Below are 22741 nucleotides of genomic sequence, written 5' to 3'. Positions count from 1 at the left end.
TTCACTGACAGGCAAAGTAAGAAAAATGCTGCTTGAGAACTTAAACTTTGATTTAAAGCTATTTACTTTGTATATTTCGATGTGTGATGTTAACCTTGTGTTTTAACGGTTAGACAAATTTAACTTTTTGAATCTCAACATCTGCTGTTCTGAAATAATGATGGTCTGACCCGTCAGAATGACCCACCACTGTAAAAATGTAAACTCAGCAATTTTAAAATCAGCAAACAATGCTCAGAACTAAACATGGATATTATCCAAAGAAATTATAAAAAAATTCAAATGGAATTGAAACCTGGCTACAACTGTCTCTGCGACTCCATCGCTGACTTCAGGTCGTTTTCAGGATGCAGATTGTTTGTTTGAAAGAAATGGTTTTTAAAAAAGAGAGGGAGGGAGAGCTGCACTGCATTGGTTTGGAGGGCGGGTTATTGAATAATTATGTCATTTAAATGGTCTCAGCCACTTAAGAGGGCTTAAATTTGCTGTTAAATTGGCGTGACCAAAGTGGTCTGAAACGTGCCCCTTAAGTTCATCCTTTTCTTTCCCTCCTGCCCTTGGGATCTGCCTTTCTGCCTGTTTGGCGTACGTTCCTCACAGATAAAACGTAGCTGCAAGTTGGGCCTTTGTTAGTTCCCCACATGTGAATTACATGGAAAATAAGAGATCTCTTCAGTGGCAAACTCAAGGTCATTTAGATGATAAACGTCCGTCCCTTTCAAATCTAGCTGAAAACCTCCCTCTCACGTGTACCCCTTCAGTCTTCTTCACTGCCTTCCGCGGTCAACTTAAGACCTTTTAAGTAGCAAAAGCCAGACTTCTGCATTGGCAAATTCATAACCATTTAAGTGACAAGCCGATGACTTAAGTGGCATTTTACACTTAAGTAGCAAAGCCAGGCCACTGGTGGCAAAAACCACAGCACCTAAGTGAGGAACTTTGGATCACAAAGTGAAAAATCTAGACAACGTAAGTGCCCATTGTCAAGTAAGTGGCACTCAGACCACTTAAGTGCTCAATTTAAAGCCACTTTAACAAAATCCAGAGCTCTATAATTTTAGCTGAAAACCGCTCTCTTTTGTCCAGATCTCGGTTTTTCTTTTCACTTGACTTTGGCACCAGGAATTTGCATCTTTTAACTGACGGGAACCATTTAGAGACTCTGTCACACGAGCCCTCTGCTTACCTGGATATATGATAAAGTTACGTTTCTCGAACATCACGTCCCTTACGGAGCCAATCCTCCAGTCCCTGACGTAAAGCATCCCTCCACTTTATGCTGCTGACTTGGCCAATGTCAGCTCCTCAGTCAGTGGAGTTATGAGGATTCACAGCACCCGAGGGTATGGGTCCACAGGACCAGCCTTTGAGACTGGCTGCTTGGGTGCAAAGGCATTTGGTAATCATCTCCCCCTCCCCCCTTATTTTGAAGCTGCCAGGTGCTGGCTTGGATATTGGATGTTTTTCTAAAAGATCTGCTCTGGGAAGTCATTTGGGGAAGCTCTGTGGCCTGGGTTTATACGGGAGTTCAGACCAGGTGATCACAATGGTGCATTCTGGCCTTCGAATCTATGGACTGTTGTTCCAGAGGCCCCGGGGCTGCTCAACGAGGGGCCAGCAGGTTGCCGAGTGACCAGAAACATCAGCATTGAACACATGCCTACACGTGCGTGCACACACGGTCACTGTCTTATTGTAAGTCCATTGATGGCGGGCGCAAAAATTCACGCACGAGTTCATTTTGCTGGTAAATTCGCTTTTTGTGAGCAAAAATGTGTCTCAGGGCGTCACCTTAGTAAATCACACTGGGTTTCCCATGGTACGTACAGAGAGGTAATTGCCATTGCCCGACCACCCCAGAGGACGGCTGTAGGGGTCCAAAAAACAACACGAAGCGGCGGCCCAGGGTAGCAAAACGACGTGTGCAAATCACATGGCTCGGTGCCAATGTTCCTAACACGCTCCCCAAGATTCTGAGGATACCCAAACTGCCTGCCCCGAAACGTGATCAGATTTTAGGGACATCCCACCTCACGCTGAAAGCTCAGAGAGCCATGAGTGGAATGCAGCTTGTGTCCTTTCCCCATCTACCCTGCAGCTGTGCTCCAGGAGGAGTCATTCCATATGGCTGCATAGGAACTGTGAGGAAGGAAGGACGGTGGATCTGTAACCATGAACTTACGCCACCCACTGCTCAACAACAAGAAAGAAACACACCATCAATGTCTGCCCGTCAGCCTGCCCAGCATGCATCCTCTGCATGAGCGCTGGGCTCTGGAGAGAGGATTTGCTCCTCATCTAGTTTCACCAAGTGGTGCTTTTCTTATTTCTAGCATAAGTGCAGGAATCAAAGAGGGGCAGAGGAGACAGCAAGTCCAACATTGCCCACTGAAATGCATATAAAACTCCTCTGATAACGCTGTTGTTCACACTATGCTCTCCTCTGCTCCCACTCATTAACAGTGTACATCAAGAAGAAAATTCACTCTGGCCCTGCTTGTTAGGCATTTAAACTAGACAGTCAGCATCAGCACATTTGTCCCTTACTATTTTTAACCAAGGGCTGTAGATGCTTGTTGTTTGCTGAAAGAGACAGGGAATAATTGACTAACTCCCTCTGATCTCGGTCAAGTCTCATGGGGCCAGATCCTCTGATGGTGTAAATCAAGTCAGCTGTTGTTGTTTTACAACAGCTGAGGATTTGGTCCTGAATCTCCATTTCTACCCTAGGTAGAAAATTAGAAATGCCACTTAGAACCAGACACTGCATCTGAGCTGAGCTTACCGTCAAGGTGTAGCTTATATCCATCCCTGCAAGCAGACACTTGCATACGTACACCCAACAAACTCAGAATCCCATACCAAGAAATATATCTGCTGGTCAGCTGTGGCCGTGTTGGTCCCAGGATATTAAGGTGGGTGAGGTAATATCTTTTGTTGGACCAATAGGAGTCCAGAAGACTAACAGAAGTTGGTCCAATAAAAGGTATCACCTCATCCACCTTGTCACACCAAGAAAGTTGATAAACTCTCATCAGCCACACCCCTTTTCTAGCATCATTTTATTTTCCTAATAACTTCCACTCCTAGCAGGGGCATCTCCGCTGTTTTAGTTCTCTTCGATTCTGTAACATGCCTAAAAAGAAGAAAAAAAGAATACGAAAGTCTGTAAAAATTTATGAACCTTGTGCTGTGGGAGGAGGATACAGGATGGGGAAATGAAAGGGACGAAGACAAGAACAGAGGTAACAACTAAGGACTCAAGTATATTCTTAGCAAAAACAATCTGCCCAGGACTGACTCAAGTTCTGGGCTGCCATGGAATCACATGGGTATAAATTATAGCACCAGTAACAAGCACCTCCAAAGTTGATTCCAAAAGCTGGTTACGTATTTCTTGTTTGGCTGTGGAGCACCTGGGAATAATAAATACAAAGAACACTTTGCATTCATTAATGCATCAAATACAGCACACAGTATTCTCCGCGTAGCTAAATGACGGAGCCCAGCCACTTCTGGCTATTAACTAGAGGACTATTACACTTAATTATCTGAGGTCGTGCGTCAGGTCCCATTACGCTGAGGCTGTAAATACGTCTTCCAGCTAAAAGCCGGATGAGGGTACGAATGGAAACATAAACCCAGCTAAAACACGAAAACATAGAAACTTGGAGCGCACAGTCCAGAGTGAAGGAATCGTTTGTCACCACAGACTCATGAAGAGATTTAATTTGGGAGATTCCACTGGTTTGAAAATGATTTACGAAGTAAAGCATCAAGGGGAAAGCTGACCTCCCTTCTGTTTCCAGCTCCGCATTCTCATGCATCTGACTACATGCCCGGCATGGAAGGAATATTCCCCAAAGGATGTGGGGTTTTCTTGTCGCTGCTTGTGCTAATTGCAGGCTGCGCCAGCAGCGCTTTGCCTTTCCCGGAGCTCTTGTTTGTTCAATTACATAACAAGGAGATTTCTTTAAAACACGAGATCAGATTTTCCAAATCCTTGCTGACCCTGCTGTCTGAGACGGCTCGTCTGGACGAAGTGGAGCTGTATACACAATGTCCCCAATGGCTTGGGTTTGGGCACACTAGGAATACCTGCTGCAAAAGCTGACGGTGGTGGTGGGAGGAGGAAAGCATACAGGATGAGGCCCTGAAGCAGTTTTAACTTGTCTCCACTTTCTGAGCTAGGGCTCTGCTGGTGAAAAGCGGCATCCTAGGAGCACATGGCAGAGTGCCGGTTTGCGTGCCTAAATCAGGGCAGTGCAGAGGTTCGTAAGCTGGGAGGAACACCTTTCCCTTGAGGCGGAGGGGTGCAAAGATGGTTCCAGGGCTCTACGCAGTCAGTGCGGAGGGTCAAGTACCAGGAGAAGCACAGTTGCCCTGGGGTGCAGTGGTGCAGAAGGTGTCAGACTGGGGGGAACGTTGATAGTTCTCACTGGCCAGCATGTCGGGGGCCCTCTTGGAGTGGAGCAGATTGGCTGGGAGATGAGCAGTGTGAAGGGTACAGATCACCTGAAATAACCTAGGGAGGAGGAAAAGAGAAAGGGTGGATTGTAAACTCTTTGGGGCAGGAATAATCTCTTTGCTATATGTTTGTACAGCACCTAGCACAATGGGGTAGCGCCTCTAGATGTTATTGCAATGCAAACAACAACGTAAGAGCCCCGGTCAAATAAAACAAAGACTGCAGAACCCTCAAATGTATTCGCTATCCCTTCTATCCTCTACCATTGCTATTCAGGAACTTATCTCCCCCGTCGGCTGTTGTAAACCTCATCCCTTCTAAATAGGCTTCCCCAACATTTACTCCCCAGAGAGAATAGCTCCTGGGTACGCGCTGCACTGGTGTGGAATCTGTCTCCTTTTGGCCCTGGGATGTCTGATGGGCAGCGCCATCCCACAGTGAAGGGGTTCCTGTTTGTGAAACTATAAGCTCTTTGGGGCAGGGACTTTCTTTTTGTTCTGTTTGTACAGCGCCCAGCACCGCGGGGTCCCACTCCACACCTAGGGCTCCTAGGTGCTACGATAATACAAATAATAATGACGATCAGCAGTCTGTTTCCTATCTATCTATCTTTCCCTGCACTCCCTCCCATGCTGGCAGCCCCGCAGCCAGGCTCTGACCTCACATTAGCAGATGGGGTGGTCGTCTTTTTCACCGTTTCTCTCCCGTCTTCTTCCACCGTCTATATTCGTTAGTGCTTCTATGCCGCCATCTCAGCTGACCTTCTAATGCGGTGACCTGGGACAGCAGGACAAAGATAGCACCAGCTCCCAGGTGGGGAATTCTCCCGGCCCCTCTCCCCACCAAAACGCACCCTGGGCATTTCTGAGATCAGGAGGAGGCTGGTTCGTTCTTGCTGCCAAGGGCAATTTGTACACGCCTCTGCACTTCTGGGTCACAGCTGATGCAGAGGGGCGCTGAGAAGAAATCCCATTCTGGAGGCATTTCTGGCCAAGCCAGAAGGCCGGGCAGCCTCGTGGAAGATGTGAGGCCGGACCTCAGGCCACTGTGATGGATTCTGAGAAAGGTGAGCCCTCAACAGCACATCTGTACCCTGCAGGAGCCTCCTCCCATGCCCTCTATAAAGTCCTACCTGTTTCCGTAGGGAAGAGACGGTCTTTTCCAGGTCAGCCACGAAAGACTGGAGATCCTCCTGGGAAGAATGGTCGGGAGAAGGCTCTTCCCTTCTGTAAGCGGAGGCAGAGAAAGGAAAGGCTATGATAAAAACGTTTACTCTTCAATTTCCTGGATCTGTGTGTATTTAAAAGTGTGACCCAGGCGGGACATTCAGGTTTTGTGTTTAACGTGTTTGTGTTACACTGTGGTGAATCTACGTGCTAATTAGGTGTGCAATTGCAGAATTTTTGCGTGGGTGGCCTTAGAGTCCCCAAGATTTTGAAAATCTACCCCTACAATGCTCTTTATCTCTTGCTTTCACTGTGCTCTCACCCGGCTATGAAACGTCACAGGAAAGGAGCAGCACAAAATACCTGCATATTTACTGTCAATAACACAGGACCCGATCCAACTCTCACTGAAATCAGCAGAAAGGCTCCTACCATCTTCAGTCGGCTTTGGATCAGGCTTGGAGTTTGTATTTGTGCAATATCACAGTTCCTTTCAAACAGCTCCATATTAAACAGCACCACAGCGCTGATCTGAACAGAAATTGAGCACTCTGCATGCACAAAGCAGTTTATTCCGTTAGGTATAGTTCTGTCACTTTATCATTTGATATATTTAGTTTTGCAAATATCCCTGCAGTCTGGTCCTCAGGGCAGACTGGCACACGCGCGCGCACGCACACACACACACACACACAAAATTAAAAACCTCCTGACCCTAGAGAAAGAGAAGGCCATAGAGGCAGAGGTCCCGCACCTTGGGATGGCAGGGTTGTGTTTGGAAGGGTTTTCTTCTGGGTAGCTGAATCCGGGAGACCTCTTGCTCCGGAATTGGTGAGAAAGAGCATTGAATTGCCCTCTGGTTCTGCAGTCTGGAGGAAGGGAAAGGAGAGTTTGGAGCGACTGCTCGGTCTGAAAGCCGTGCCATTTTGGCACGAGCTTCTCCCCCGCCCCCCCCCCAACTCTCTCCACTCAGCATAACAGCCTTCATCAGCCTATGTGCATCCATAACAATTACACACAACCGCTCTGAGTTGTTCCTCTCCCAAGCTGGAGAACCAGGGTGAGAGCATCAGAGAGCCATTTCCACGCCCCCATTCCGAATGCTGGCCCCCCAGTGCCACCTAAAACCGCAGCCTGAATGGATCCGGTGCCAGTTCAGGACTGAGGTTATTGAGTATGGCTTCACCGTGCCCCCTTTCTCCTCTGATGTGCACCTGGGCTGGGGGGAGGTGGGCCTGCCAGGGGGCCACGGATGCACCAGCAAGGCGCGATGGGCAGGTTGCAGCATAAATTAGCTTACTAAAGAATCTGTCCAATGGGGTTTCCAGGACATACAATTTATGCAGGGGCTTCTGCATCCTTCCCTATGGAGACGAGAGAGCCAAGTTTGCAGGTCCCGGGCGATCACTCTACCATCAGGAGACCCAGCCTTTCCTGGGATGCTCCAGGCTGAGTTACGCTGATTCAAAAGGGACCCAATGGCCTGACCCCGCGAGGGGCTGAGCTGCTTCCACTCCCCCAGAAGTGAGTGCCCGTTACGGCAGCTCAGTCCCTCCCCTTTCAAGATCAAGCCTTACTCCTCCAGCACTGGCCAGGGAGGGTGGGGTTTGATGCCCACGCCTGGTCAGTCACTCTCGGGGCTGGTAGCAGCGTGTGGAGGGGGAAGGAGCGAGCGCTCGCACAGCATTCAACAGCGTGGCAAGGAGCGGCGCTGACGGTCTCCAGGGTCCGTCCACCAGTGCGGCCCTTCTCAGCTGGAAGGGCCGTGTTTCTGACATGATGCTGTCAGGGCGAAAGGGGGGAAGGGGATCCAGGAGGGATCTTGACGGCTCAGAGGAGCCTGGGAATAATAAGGCGCCAATTCAGAGAGTTTCTGGATTCTCTTCCCGCTTTTGCCTTCTTCCCCTCTTCACTAATTCCCATGGCTTGGCACGGGCAAATCTCTCTCACCAGCTCCACCTCCCAACCTTCCCACTTGCCCAGAACAAACTGCAGCAGCAGCAGCAGCCGCCTCCCCGTGGGGACTCCAGCCGGTCCCTGCTATAGTGGCCAGCTATTTTTTCGGCACCATGCTTTGGTCATTCGAACGCTCCACTTGAACTAAGGGCTGGAGTCCAGGAGGCCGCTGGGGATCAGCTGGCTGCAGAACCAGAAATGCTAGGTTCAAGGAGAGGGTGAACCCATCATGTTTTGAGACCCCTGCCTAAATACAAGTGGGTTGTCCTCAGCACTACAGCAATACCTGTTGGACGTAATGATAAGCTGAGTTGTGGCTTACTGCGTAATAAAATCATCCCTTGTATCTCTTTTAGCGGGACTCATCCCAGCCCGGGCCAACGTGCCGATTAGCAAAACAGCGTCACTGCGCCCACCTTCGCAGCAGTCCTGCCACATGCGGAGATCAACCGCCGGGATCTCCTCGCAGCTGACCACGCCCTGGGGGTAGGACGCCACCCGGAACACGTCTGTCTGGAGCCGCTGGATGTGGTCGCTGTTGTCGCAGATGATGCGGGCCAAGGACGTCTGTCTTAGCTGAGTCACCTGGGCCGGGGTGAAGACTCCGGGATTCCCGTACCAAAACCTACAGGGGATTGCAACACATGGCATCACGGAGAACAAGAGGAATGCGGGGTGAGGAAAGGCCAAGATGGACGCAAGCGTTTGCATTTCAGGACCGGAGCTTAACTTGTGGCTTAAGTGGCCTTGAGTCGGATGGGCTCACAGGCCTTAGAAGGTGACTGTTCAAGTCCCACCCGTCCCCTCTCTATGGGACGCGTAGTATAACCAGCTCCATCTCAAGCCAGAACTGCAATAACTATAGTGTAGCAGGTTCGGCGCGAGATGCCATGGTTCACACAGTCCCTGCCTGCATTCTTTCTGTGGGTAACCAGCACGGTCAGCGGTATTACTGCCTCCACATGCACCAAACTCCCCCAGAATTAAGCTCCCGCCCCTGCCCACACAGCCCTTTTCAGGTGTTTCCACTTCAGAGGCAGCAGATGACAACTTCAGAACCTTGAAAGTACCAGGGAAGCCCAAGTGAATGAATCTTTAAGTAAGAGCAGGATAAGGTGCCTGGACTGCCACAGGCCCTTGAGTGGATGCATTGAATGGAGGAGAACAGAGCCTGCCCAACCTCCTTATGCTCCTACCCAAAGAACCATCCCAGCTCTTGCATCCAAGGGAAACCAGGAATTGTTCCCTCCACATCCCCCCGAAGAGGAGTGATCTCCCCAACTGGAATTCTGGGGGCTTCGGTTTGAGCTGAGATGGTGGTACCTATCCCCATCTCTGAGTCTTCTGAACTGCGTTGCTAACAGGCACATCAGTGCTGGCCCGACTCTGGTCCCAGGGACAAGATCTTCCACCATCAGTGCTGGAAACAGGTCAATGTTTTTGGTGGTCCCATATAAGCTGCACAGTAAGAAGCAAAAAGGGAAAGATCATCAGATGGTGGAGAGCAATCTCAGATGGCGTCGCTGTAATAGGAATTTGAGTGCAAGGATCTCATCTGGGCAACCTTTGGACAGTAACTCGAGTGGGCCACCAAGACGATAGGAGGGAGGGCCTAACTCAGCAGTAAGGAGTGGTAGCTAAGACAGAGAACAGGCAATTTAGTCCTCTTGCAGAATAGCTACTAGGAACTCAGTGTTGATACCCAAAGAGTAACATACCAATCCCCCGATATTTTTTCATACAGCAGTGGTTCTCAACCAGGGGTATGCAGAGGTCTTCCAGTGGATAGGTCAACTCGTCTAGATCAGGGTTTCTCAACCTGGGGGTTGTGGGATGGCTTTTTTGGGTGGTGGGAAGGGTTGCGAATGCAGGACTGGCATTAGGGGGTGGCAAGCAGGGTAATTGCCCGGGATCCCCTGTCACAGGGGGCTGTGTGAAGCTAAGTTACATACTTGGACTTCACACTTCTGAAAGGGGAGCAGTGGTATAGAAAGGTTGGGCACCACGGTCATACAGTACCAGTGGTTGAGAAGTAAGGGATTGCGCGCTTGGAAATGTCCAGGTATCTATTCTATTCCAGTTGTTATGCCATGGACCTCACCCTGGCTTCTGAACCCCATCACAGTAGAGCAGATCAGCTGATAGGTGTCAGGGGAGGGTAATACTATTGGTCGACTGATCTCACGGTCCTAACCACGGTACCTCCTGAGCTTTTCCCTGATCTCCAGGTTTTTGATCTCGTTCCTGAGGTCTTCAAACTCCTGTGCAGACGAGAGGTTGCAGAAGACCCTGAAGTCATTATACGGTGGGATGCCGTGGTCCCTCCCCCTCTGGATGTTGATTGCTGCCAGATCCAGCGAGACGGAGTGTGCCATGGAGAAGAGTTTCTCAGTCAGCTCCATGTTCAGGAGCTCAGAGGGGACCCGCATTTTCCCAGGGACCCCAAACAGACCGCGGAGGAGGGGGTCGATCCCTCCTTCCTGGGTGATCCGGAAAGGGGAGAAGAAGGCCTTGTGGAGGGGGACGTGGCCTTGGCGGATGGGCTGGAAGGTTTCATTCAGCCGATACAGGATGGGGTTGATCAGCGTGTGCCCGAACCGGAAGGCAGCGGTGGCGAAGGCGTTGAGGATTCCAGCATTGATGTTGGGGTCATAGCCTTTGTATTCGCCCAGCACCTTCATGCCAGCTTCCCCCAGGATCTTGGGGAGCCAGTGCGCGTAGGTGATGTGCTGCATCTGGGCACCCACAATTTTGCGCGCCTCGTGGTAGAGCGTGTCCCCGTCCCAGTGGGGATTCAGGGCCTGCAGCACGGTGGCGACCCGGTTGTGCTCCCGGAACCAGAGGGTGTGCATGGCTGTGAGGCCCAGCTGCTCGTTGGCACGGTGATCCCCGGCCAGGAAGCACGGCACGGGGCTCTCGTTCTCGTCCCTCATGCACTCGGTGGGTGGCCCCACTGCAAATGGCAGGAGATGTTTCCCCGAGCTGGGCACCACCTGCCCTTGCTTCAGCAACCCCCTCTGGCTGCTCAGGTCCCTCAGTTCCTGAGACTCCTGCTCCGTGCTGCCGTAGACGTTGGAGGCGTCAATGTAAGAGGTCAGGTGGTTGATCTGCTCCCTGGCGTAGACGGAATTCATCAGCAGGGAGGTCATCCCGCTGCCGCACACGGGGCTGGAGCGGGCAAAGAACATGCAGCGCCCGTTCCTCACCCGGGGGTCGTTCTCCGGGATCATGACCGAGAAGCACGGAGGGTCATTGGTGCACACCTCGCTGCAGGGCGCCCCGTCCGAGAACCGCGACATGCTAATGGCTGCCACCGTCTGGTCCATGTCGTGGTCCAGGAACTGGCCCCACTGCATGAGCATGTGTGTGAACTGGTCGTCGGAGGTGATGGTCTCTGTCCCTATCATGGCAGTGGAGACGAGACGAGGGAGCGGCAGGGGCAGCTCCCTGGAGTCCTCCGCCAAAGAGAAGCCCCGCGGCAGGTTAAAGCCATTCTGGTAGGCCGGCTTGAGGAGGCGCTGGAAGGCCGTGAGGGACGCGCCCCACATGGGGTGCTGGAGATTGTTGCAGGAGCCGTCATGGGTCCTGTATCGCTTGTGGAAACAGATGTCGGAGCAGTTGGGCGTGCGGCGGTGGGCGGAGCAGCCGGACAAATTGGCGATCACGTTCAGGTAGCGAGGGGAGACCAGGTCATTGTAACGGTAGCCTGGGAGAGAATCCCAAAGCAATTCATTAGAGCACAGTCATCACAGACACACACCCTGCCGCCCTGCACAAGGGCTCCTCGTGATCTGTCATCAGTGGTCTCAGGGTGGACAAGGACAATTTGATCGCTGGCCTGTGTGTGGATGAGGGTCTGTGACTGATTGTGGAAGGGTGAAGGAAGCATAGTGAGGTGCTGGCTCCATCACAGAGCGGCAGAAGAGGCAGGGTATGGTATAAACATTACAGAGAGGGTCATTACATTGTGGTGTCTGGGCCGGGCCATGAGGGTGGCTCTGGTTTCCAGTCCCTAATCAATACGTGGGTTTGTTTTTATGTCTTTATCGTAATAATACGGCTGCCATCTGAGCGCCTCATGATCTTTAATGTATGTATCCTCACAGCAGCCCTGCGGAGTAGGAAGGCATTACCCCCACTTAACAAAATGAGGAACTGAGACACAAGAGAGACTAGAGAGTCTACACTTCGAGTGCCACAGTGGTATAGCTACAGCTACTCCGCTTTAGTGTAAACACTTGCTCCAGAGACAGAAGGGGTTTTTCCGTCACCGTAGTAAATCCACCCCCCCCCCCGTTCAGAGCAGTAGTTAGGTTGATGGAAGAACTCTTCCATTGACCTAGCAGGGTCTACACCGGAGCTTAGATCATCTTACCCACGTCTCTCAGGAGGCTGACATTTTCAAAGCCCTGAGACATGTAGCTAGGTTGACCTAAATTAGAGGTGTAGACCAGGCCTAAGTGACGTGCCCTAGGTCACTCAAGGAGTCTGTGGTGGAGTGGGGATTTGAACCCAGGCCTTAACCATTGGGCCATGCTTCCTCACTTTCCAGGGCATTATATGCTGCTCAGACCTGTCGCTGAAAGTTGGATGGAAGACAATGGTTGGGATAAGGGACAGAGTTAATCATTGGTGTTGGATCCTGGACAGTCTATTTCTCCACATACTGATATTTAAGTGTTTTGAACTTTTAGCACAATGTTCTGATTTCCCACCTTTCAACAGTCCGGTGTTGCTGTTTTTTAACTGTATTCTACCTGTGAATTTTCTGATGTTCCCCTGTCAGATCAGAAATAACCTGTCATACCCGTGCTATTCATGTCCACGATCAGTCCCTGCTGGACATGGTCTTGGATCAGCTGCAAGGTTCTTTCGAAGATCTCACCAGCCCGTGCTGTTTCGATGGTGTAAGGGTCCCGGGGGTAACGGAAGAGTGCCAGCAAGTCATTGGAAGTTTTGGGTCGCCTGGAGTAATAGTACATGTTAGCAATCCAACTTGTCTGCCCCACGGGAGCTGATCAGGAAAGGATTCTCTCCCCCCCACCCCCTCCACGCCCAATGAAAAATTTTGATGAACATGAAAGTGTTTCATTTTCACAAAAATTTGTCTTTGAAACGGTTTGTCTCCCACTGCCCCTGCAAAACCTGAAACCTTAAAAATGTTCAGTTTTTGGCACCTGAACACCATAACATTTTGGCTTAAGGCCAAACATTTTTGGTTTTCCTTTGAAAACCCCAAAATGTTCAATTAAAATGATTTATTTGGGTGCAATTTCCATTTCATCTAAAACCGTTTTTCAACAAGAAAAAAAGTGAAGATAATTTTTTGGGGCCTGCTTTACTGCCCCACGTTGCACTAAGTCACCTGCGTTTATACAATGACTGTGCTGACCCCTAATTGTTTTGTGTGCTCTGTCTCTTTGAACAGCTCAAGATTACAATCCCATTCCTCTTCCACTTCTATTGTCTCTCATAAAACAGAGTCAAAGACTTGGCTCAGTCTCAAACGACTTGAGAGATGGGGCTTCTTTGTAAGACAATTCCACAGACAAACGGATCTCCTCCCCGTTATGAATTTTTACCCTGCTACTGAGCCTATGTTTACTAGCTTGATTGACCAGAAACCTGAGATGGAATTAGAGCACATGCTTTCAGAGCATCGCCACCCAATATATTTCTGATCTCGATCTGCTGCTGCTTCTGCAGCTCAGATCTTCTCCCCAGGCTTACTTGCTAAACAGCTCGGTGCGCGTTGAATTGATTGCATGGTCCACACTGCTGATGGCTTCCTGGATTGACGTGGCTACAAAGGTGTCACCACTCCGACCAACGTCCGTGGCTTTCAAAGAATCAAGAGAGAATAAGGAAATTAAATGACTTCGTTTTCCTCTGTTTTCCAACCCTGAGAGGATTTGGTGAGTCTACGCATCAGTGTCCACCACAAAACAGAACATTATTGCCATGTACCATCATAAACAACTTGGGGTAGGTTTGTGTCTCAGTTTGCAGGACAGTGATGAGCTGAAATCACTGCCCCAGCATACAGCAGGATGACAACATGCCCTCTTAGACCTAGGGAAGCACCCCACGATTTTGGTCTGTGAACATTCGCTTGCATAAAATACCTGAATTTGCTTCAGCTGAAGTTGCCCCACTTTCATGTTCACAGATCTTCTAAAGAGCACGTTAACTGCCAGGTACATTCAGAGCAAGAGTGAGTTCTTTCACATGAGTATGCAAGCATGGGTACGCATTTCAGAAACCTAGCTAGATCAAAGCACCTCCTGATTGCTGCACAGACATTCCCTAAGATTTCCCCCCACCCATTCAAGAACCAAACACGATACCGTGTGGCCAGCATGTCAAAGGTAATCAACCCAGCTCAGATTTGGATATTGACATTAGGAACTGACACACAACGTGCTGTTGGAAAACAAGTTACCAATCGCGAACAAATCACAGAAATTATCCTGGGACTGATTCCAAACTGCAAAGAAGTTAGAGGCCATCCTAAACACCTCACAATCAATTCGTGCACAGAAAAGGAGGCTAATCTAATTTAATCTAATAAATGGTTCGCGATGGGTGCTATTCACCCCTGCGTGCTTGAGAAATGCGACGCTTTGTTGGAGCTTTTAAACCTCCCGTGATTTGCTTCCAATTTTTTTCCACCTTGATTCTTTCCTTCTCTCCAAGGTACAGCCGGGATGCTTGACCTCTGGTCTGATTGACAGGTGAGTGTTACCTCTCTGGCTGCTACTTGTTACAACCTCTGTTTATCCTTCCCTGTTCTACACAGCCCACTGGTTGGAAAAATGGCTCCCTCCCCCTGTGGCTTAGGGCTATAAGCAAGCATTTACACACTTGCAATTGAATTGGAAGAGCTGTTTTCAGTCTCCCATCCTTTTGCAAGCCCCATGTGTCTGCATGACCTTCCCATAAGGAAGCTAAAGGAGTGGCATAATTATCCTCTAAATGTACAGGCATCCACACAGGAACTATATAAGCAGAGGGGCACGCTGAGAGCAAGAGAAAGACAGAACATTGCAGAGCGAAAGCCAAGGATCACAGTACCAGTGATGGTCAGCTGCATGGTGCTGGACGTGAATCCAAAAGTATTCCTTGCTATGCACTCGTATCTTCCCTGATCAGCCACTCCTACGTCTCGAATGGAAAGGGTCCCATCTTGACTTACGTGGAACTTGCCGCTTTCTGTGATCTGAATACCCTCCTGTGGCATGATCCAAAGACAGGAAGACGTTTCAGAGAGAATCCCTCAGCTAGACTCTGCTCTGGCCAGGAAACACACACAGCTGTCATTGATTGACATGGCCAGCAGATGTCAGGATAACTCTGTGCAACACAGAAAAGGAATTGGAGAGCAAAAAAGGACAAACAGCCTTCTTACCCCTCACCCTATCCCCAGCAATTCTTCTGACTAGTTACACTCCCATCCAGCTTTCCACCTCCTTCTGCTCCCAAACACGTTATACAGTTCTGAAGGAGCGCAGATATGAAATTGCAAAAATAGTAACTGTGGTATGTAACCGATCGTTTAAATCAGCCTCGGTACCAGATGACTGGAAGGTAGCTAATCTAACACCAAGTTTTTAAAAAGGCTCCAGAGACGATCCTGGCAATTACAGGCGAGTAAGCCTAACTTCAGCACTTGGCAAATTGTTTGCAACTGTAGTAAAGAACAGAATTCTTAGACACATAAATGAACACGATATGTTGGGAAAGAGTCAACATGGCTTTTGCAAAGGGAAAATTGTGCCTCACCAATCCATTAGAGTTTTTAGGGGGATCAACAAGCATGTGGACAAGGGTGATCCAGTGAATATAGTGTAGTTGGACTTTCAGAAAGCCTGTGACTAGTTCCCACACCATGGCTCTTAAGTAAAGTAAGCAGTCATAGGGGTAAGAGGGAAGGTCCTCTCCTGGATCAATAACTGGTTAAACAATAGGAAATAAAGACTAGGAATAAATGGTCAGTTTTCAGAATGGAGAGAGGTAAACAGCAATGTCCCCCAGGGATCTGTACTGGGACCAGTGCTGTTCAACATATTCATAAATGACCTGGAAATCAGGGTAAACAATAAAATGGCAAAATTTGCAGATGACACGAAACTACTCAAGATAGTTAAGTCCAAAGCTGATTGCCAAGAACTACAAAGAGATCTCCCAAAAGTGGGTGACGGGGCAACAAAACGGCAGATGGTAAGTTCAAAGTAATGCACACTGGAAAACAATCTCAACTCTACATACAAAGTGATGGGGTTTAAATTACCTGTTACCACTCAAGAAAGAGATTTTGCAGTCATCATGGGTAGTTCTCTGAAAACTTCCACTCAATGTGCAGTGGCAGTCAAAAAAGCTAACAGAATTTTAGGAACCATTAGGAAAGGGACAGATAATGACATACAAAATACCATGCTGCCACTATAAAAATCCATGATACACCCACACCTTGAATACTGGGTGCAGATCTGGTTGCCCCATCTCAAAAAAGATATATTGGAAGTGGAAAAGGTACAGAAAAGGGCAACAAAAATGGTTAGAGGTATGGAACAACTAACACATGAAGAGAGACTGGGACTTTTCAGCTTGGAAAAGAGACAACTAAGGGGGAGAATGATAGAGGTCTATAAAATCATGAGTGGTGGGGAGACAGTGAATAAGGAAGTATTATTTACCGCTTTTCATAACACAAGAAGTAGGAATCATCCAATTAAATTAATAGGCAGCAGGTTTAAAAACAAACAAAAGGAAGTATTTCGTCACACAACGCACAGTCAACCTGTGGAACTCCTTGCCAGAGGATGTAGCGAAGGCCAAGACTATAAAAGGATTAAAAAAAGAGCTAGATAAATTTGTGGAGAATAGGTTCATTAATGGCTATTAGCCAGGATGGGCAGGGATGCAAAACCATGCTCTGAAGTGTCCCTATCCCTGTTTGCCAGAAGCTGGGAATGGGCGACAGGGGATGGATCACTTGATGATTACCTGTTCTGTTCTTTCCCTCTGAAGCATCTGTCACTGGCCAATGTCGGAAGACAGGATACTGGGCTGGACGGCCCATTGGTCTGACCCAGAATGGCCGTTCTTATGTTCTTAAGTTATTAGTGATACATCCCACTCCCACCAGTGGGGATCACAGAAAACAAGGACAGTTTGTTCTGTTCTAAAATATCCTGTCAGGGATCATGCAAGTCGCCGGTGACTAACATGGTTTAAAGTCTTAAACTAGGCTAGTAAAGTGGAAAGGGCAACCCACGTTGCTAAAGCCCAACTGTTTGTTTTCAACATGTAAAAATCCGTGGGGCCTCAAAATCTTATTGCTTTCCATTAAATTCATCTTCTCCCATATTTACTATACGAGCTTATCTAAAACCATGTCAGCCATAACTAATGACTGGAGCTGATTGACTTTTACTGGAGAATAGTAAATTTGCTGAAAAATGCATTTTTTGGGGGGGAGGGCACTGAAATTATTCACGAATTCTGATAGAATTTGATGAAGATTTTCGGCCGTGAAAAACCATCAAAACGAAAAATTTCGGAAGTATTGAAAGGGTTAGTTTTGAAAAAAAATCAGAACAAACGATTTCAAAAATGTCATTTTGAATCAACGTTTAGTTATGAAATGTCGATTTGAATCAACCTCAGAACCATTTCTTTTCTACCCAAAGGAAAGTTTTTTCATATTTTTTGTTTCAGCAAGACAAAGACAACAACAACAACAACAACAACAAATTCAGTTTAGGTGTGAAACTCACCAAATTTGTTTCAGATATTTTGGCTTAGCCACTGAACTAAAAAAAAATCAATTATTCACTCGGCTCTAGTAATGGCACCGTGACAGGAGGAGCACTGCGGCTTGGTGATTTTCAGCAGAGCACAGGTGACTGCAGAACCTTAAGTTCTCTTACTTTGGCCCAGATGATGGTGGGTCGTGGATCTCCTTGGGCAGCACAGGTGATCACAACATCCTGCCCCGTCTCTGCTGCCACATCTTGTGGTGGGTGAAGAAACACAGGGATCACTGTTTAGTGTGAAGAACGAGAGGAATAAAAACTTGGTTAGAGGCAACTGTGAGAGGTTTGAGTTTGCAACCTCTCTCCGGTGGGTGATATTAAGGCTCCCAGAACCTGCTGCTGTCTCAGATAAGCTTTAGAGGGACATTGTCAAGTTAAAACATCATCTGTTCTCCTCGTCTCTGCTGTTAACAGCCCCTCATTTAAATTTCACTATTCATCTTCTGCTGCTGTTTGTATTTCTCTCAGCTTGGATAATTACCCAGGGACATGGTGGATTCCCCATCACTTGGAGATTTTAAAGTAAGGCTGGGTATCTTTCTAAAATATCTGCTCTAGCTCAAGCCATAATTATGGGCTTGATGGAGAAATTACTGAATGAGGTCCTCTGGTCTGTGTTATGCAAAATGTCAGGCTCTAGGGTCATGGTCTCTTCTGGCCTTAAACTCTAGGAATCTATGAATTTACAGAAACTAGTCAGTTTCTTATGTGATTCCAGTCAGTTTCATTTCCTGAGTCTCACCTCTGGCCCAATGCTGCAGTGTTTGGTGGGCAAACACTGGAGGGCCGATGTTTATTGTTTAAGAAGGCTGTTTCCAGAGGAATTTTTTTTTTTTAAAATCATGGAAATATTTATGTTGTTCTTGCATTTTGCAAAAGCTCAATTTTAGGAAATCTAAATTTTGGGTGAAAGTTAGCCTGGTGGTTAGTGTTCAGAACCAGGATCTCTTGATAAGATTACCATCTATACAGAGGGCCGGAACCAGAGCTGCTAGGAAAGAAGACAATTATTTTTCACAGAAAATATCAACATTTTCATTTTTTTAAAAGTATCCTACAAAAAGACATTCTCCCTCCCTCCAGTGGAAAAAAACAAAATCACAAACAGGAAAAAAAAAAAATTGAAAACCATTTTTGGTTAAAAAAAAAAAAAAAAAAAAATCAGTTTTCAAAAATGGAAAACGTTTACCAAATGTGAAACCCAACCTCATATTTTTAACCCAAAACAATGCAGATTTTTAGGGTTTTTTGTTGTTGTTGAAATACCAGAAAATGTCAAACAAAATGAAATTTTTCTACCGGGATTTCCAAAGGACTCCAAGGCAGTTTGCTGCCCAGTTCTCATTCCATTATGAGCCTTTGAAAATTTCCTAGCCCTGATTGTATTTTAAATGTAGCTTTTGGAAAGGCACACCCAGTGGAACATCCAAGAGGAGCACTGAAACAAAGACTCACCAGCTAGATGGGGGCTGGTATAGTCCCTCTCCCCCATTCACTGTCTACGTCAGGTGAGTTTTGATCTGGTGTAAACTGGGCAGCTTTACTGAGCTCAAAGGAAGGATGCTTATTTACATAGCTGAGAACCTGGACCCATGTATTTTACCATCATTTAAAGAAACTTTACTATGGTCCCTCTGCTCCCAAGGCAAAGAAAAATCCATCCCACAGGCAATTGCCTTCCTCGCCAGATAGTGTAAAAGTCAACATACTGTGCAGTGAATGCAATCCATTTGCCACCTAGTATTTCCCACCCACGCTGGCCTGCAATTGCTGTACCTCGAGGCGTCACCCACAGCTGCACCGGGAAGCTCCTGACGCCGATGGCGCTAACGGCATGGCATTCATACTGGCCTTGGTCATGCAGGGCAACCCTCGTGATGCGCAAGGTGCTGGTGGAGAGGATGATGTGCCTCCGGTCATTCGGCAAAGGCCCACCTGATTGCGACAGCAGCATGATTTGTTAGTGACGCTGTTCATTCCTTCCTCCCCCCTCCTTTCACTGGGCGTGATTATGAGTGTGTCCGGAGGCTGCCCATTCCCATGCTAAAAACCTCTACCCCTGCTATCGATGCCCTGAAGTACAATCATCACCTTTCCAGCCAAGGACAAGCACAGCTGCTGCTCCTAGCCCCTTGGTGTCATTCCTAACTTGCCTTACGGATTATTATGAACTCAGCCTGAATGTGAATCGTCCCTGTGCTATCAGTTGTCCTTTACGCTCCACCAGACCTCTTTATGCTGGGCTGCTCTTTGCATGTCCTCTATTCACCATTGGAACAACTTACCATTCTCCATCTCGGGCAGTTTTAAAATCACCATTGGAGGTTTTGGTAAGAGATCTGCTCTAGTTCAAACAGGAGCTAATTTGGGGAGGTCCCAGGGCCTGTGTTATGTTGGAGGTCAGACGCTAAGGTGGTATTTGTTTAACCTTTTCACTGCTGAATAGCACGCCAAGTCCATTTGTGCAACAGCCTCGCCAATTCCACCTCCTGTCATGGCGTCTCTCTCAACGGCCATCCTGCAAGATGCTGCTCCTGGACTGTGGGCAGCGCCAGTGAAAGGGTTAAAGGAAAGGGAAAACGTGAGTTAAGGAAATCTCAGCGGGCCCTTCTTAGCTTGATGGCTGGTCTGTTGCTGTGGAAGCCACAGTGCCAGTGGAGAATTGCTTCCTAGCGCTAAACAATTAATTATGGCTTGTGGAGTATTAGGAAAGCTGCAGGGCCCCTGGGCCGGGGATGACTGGCTCCCGGCCCAGAGAGTGTTACACAGGATCAGCTCTGGGGAGCCATGCTGGCAAGCACCAGAGAACTTCACAAAGTTCACCCGAGGTCAGTTTTCAAAACTGAAAAAGAAACCCCAGAGAGTTGTCAGGGGCAAACTGGTTCTCTCCTCCAGCAACCTCTTCCCAGAGAAAGAACCAGGTGCGGACCGCAGGCTGTAGTGGGGTGACACCAATCAGGCATGGCTGGCTAGCCAGGTGAGTGACTAGAACAGGATGCAGTTCACGATTGCCAAGGACATCCTGGGGAAAAGGGGGTGAAGGAAATGCAAACTCCAAATCCATCCATCCATCCTTCCTCCCTTCCTTCCAACAGGACTACTTAGGAACCCCTGCAGCGCAAGAGTCTCTGTTCTCGTCCTGGTTCTTAATGTGACTCTTGATGATGTCATTTAATGAGAGCTACACCTCTCAGGTGCCCGCCCTTTACCTGCAGCTCACAGCCCTGCAGGCTCAGTCCAGCACCATCGCTCTGTAGGGAGTGGAGTCAGGGCGGCAACCCTGAGGCCAACAGTTAGTCCATCAAAGGTAACCCAAAAATGCAATTAGACTGAAGCGACTGACCTCACTGAATGACAGACGCCAAAGTGCCTTTTTCGCCCCCTAAGAAAGAGTTTCTGTTACTGCCTTAGGCTCCCTGTACTCTCACATCAGCATCTCCCTTTCCCACCAGAATCCTCCATGTCCCTGCCGGACACCACCACACTGTGCCATGTCCAACAGCCCAGCTTCTTGGCTACCACCTTCTGATCACCGGAGGGAAGCCAGGGCTCCACGTTCACATCTCGCCTGAGTCAGCTGGGAGGGGGACACGGAACCACCTTGGTATTTCAGACAGCGTAATGAAAGCTTATTAGGGTTGCAGGTGGGGGGTGGAAACAGTGACGCGTTTCCCACCCACCTCAGTCTCAGGCAAACCACCAGCCCAAAGGAGGTCACGGGATCCGACACCTCACAAGGGTGAAAAACCTTCAGCTCAGCTGGGCGATAAGTCACCATCTGCTGCAGAAGCAGTAGCCAGCCATCACCGCCCAGGCCTGGTGGATATTTTCAGGAGAAGGTAATACTGGCGGGAGTACCTGCCCTTGTCCAGGTGATGACAGGTAGGGGATGCCCTTCGGCAGTGCAGGAGAAATCCACGCTTTGCCCCTCTGTCACAGTCTGATCGACGGGACTGACCAGGAACCTGGGAGTATCTGAGGGGAGAAGACAATGGCAAAGCAGTAGGAAAAAACCAGACATAACCAGACAGGAACAGACCTCCACCCACTGAAAGCAGAACGGGGCCCAACGCACTGGATTTCGATGCACGGCCAGCGGTCGAACGCTTGCCCCTGGCGAACGGCGGCGAGTCCCTCACCTTGCACTATGATGTTTGCCGTAGCCTGGATGGAGCCTTCTGAGTTGGTGGCATTGCAGTGGTACTGGCCCTGGTCCAAGAAGGTGACGTTTTGGATGTAGAGCCCGCCCGAGGCGGTGATGGCGAAACGGGAATCGCCCGGGAGCGGCGAGCCTGTGCCCAGGGTCCAGCTGACGTGAGGGGGTGGGTGCCCAGAGACTCCACACTCCAGAGTGATGCTTCCCCCCACCAGCACTTCTGTGTTCTGGGGCTGGATCACGAAGCTGGGCTTGGCTGAAAGCAAGGGACGCATTTCAGACCCGAGCGGCCCTGCGGCCCTCTCCTGCACGGGCCTCTCTCCAGAATGGGGCAAATCAAGCTTCACTGGTGACTTGGAACAAATCTTCCCACAGAAAAAGTGGGGCTTGACCCAGAATGCCTTTCAAACGTGTTCAGAGCCCGCTCGGTCTCCTCGGGCATCCCTCCGCCCGGCCCTTCCATGACCTCCAAACCATCAGGCTGAATGACGCCCCCACCAGTCTGCCTCTCCCCCGCCACTGACCTTGCCAGATATCACTGTGCCACTCTCCCTTTCCCCTTGACTCCTTCTCTGCCATAACGGTTGCCCCTCTCTCTTTCCCCGGCTTACTCCAAACCCATGATTCTGCTCCCGCTCCCATGCAGCTGACTATCCCTGGAGAAAGCCTCAGGTCCGTGCAGATACTGGGATATTTGTCTGCTCCTTCCGTTAGGCCAGGATCTCGGGCTTGCAGTCCCCAGCCCCTATTTACCACCTTTGACTCTCTCTCCTAAAACTTCCCCTCCTACAGCCCCCTTCTCTCTCTGCACGTGGGACCCTGTCTCCGGAACGTCAGCCCCGATTCCTGTCTGGAAAGCACCCAGTGCACCGGGGGGGCTGCTAGAAAGAAACACTGGCAGATAACAAATGAAACAATGGAATTCTACTTAGTGAGTCATAGCGACCTCCTGACCCTCTCTGCTACACAAGCTGAGTCTTTGGGGCAAACCCTCATTCACGCACAGCCCGAGTAAACGATCCATGCTCCCGGGTGCTGCATTCAAGTTACAGAGAGCAGGTCTTTCTTTCTGAAGGCTCTGGAGCAGGACCAGAATCTGTTCCTAGCTCAGTAACCTTCCTACGTGCTGTGTTCATTTTCTAGGGGTTGGGACGGCTAGTGGATTCACATAATGATG

At 49.0% G+C, this 22741-nt stretch overlaps 1 protein-coding gene across 1 annotated transcript in view; it reads right to left on the bottom strand.

The window, feature by feature from the left end:
- Window positions 1-3059: 3059 nt before the first annotated feature.
- The window catches only part of LOC137157005 (peroxidasin homolog), a 55020-nt gene continuing 35338 nt past the window's right edge, over window positions 3060-22741 (bottom strand). The window contains exons 10-22 of the mRNA XM_067554086.1: window positions 21548-21820; window positions 21267-21383; window positions 19185-19343; window positions 17523-17635; window positions 14665-14821; window positions 13321-13429; window positions 12398-12555; window positions 9793-11296; window positions 8914-9048; window positions 8007-8215; window positions 6389-6503; window positions 5601-5694; window positions 3060-3136 (exon numbers count right to left, since the gene is read on the bottom strand). Of these exons, the coding sequence (XP_067410187.1) occupies window positions 3110-3136; window positions 5601-5694; window positions 6389-6503; window positions 8007-8215; window positions 8914-9048; window positions 9793-11296; window positions 12398-12555; window positions 13321-13429; window positions 14665-14821; window positions 17523-17635; window positions 19185-19343; window positions 21267-21383; window positions 21548-21820 (3170 nt within the window). The 3' untranslated portion in view covers window positions 3060-3109. The remainder of the gene's footprint in view (window positions 3137-5600; window positions 5695-6388; window positions 6504-8006; window positions 8216-8913; window positions 9049-9792; window positions 11297-12397; window positions 12556-13320; window positions 13430-14664; window positions 14822-17522; window positions 17636-19184; window positions 19344-21266; window positions 21384-21547; window positions 21821-22741) is intronic.

This window comes from Emydura macquarii, unplaced genomic scaffold (genome assembly GCF_026122565.2).
Source record: "Emydura macquarii macquarii isolate MOO-44397 ecotype Brisbane River unplaced genomic scaffold, CSIRO-AGI_Emac_v2 contig_1483, whole genome shotgun sequence".
Classification (NCBI taxonomy): Eukaryota; Metazoa; Chordata; order Testudines; family Chelidae; genus Emydura; species Emydura macquarii.
Note: the sequence above shows the minus strand (reverse complement) of the source record. Positions and strands in the feature narration are given on the sequence as shown.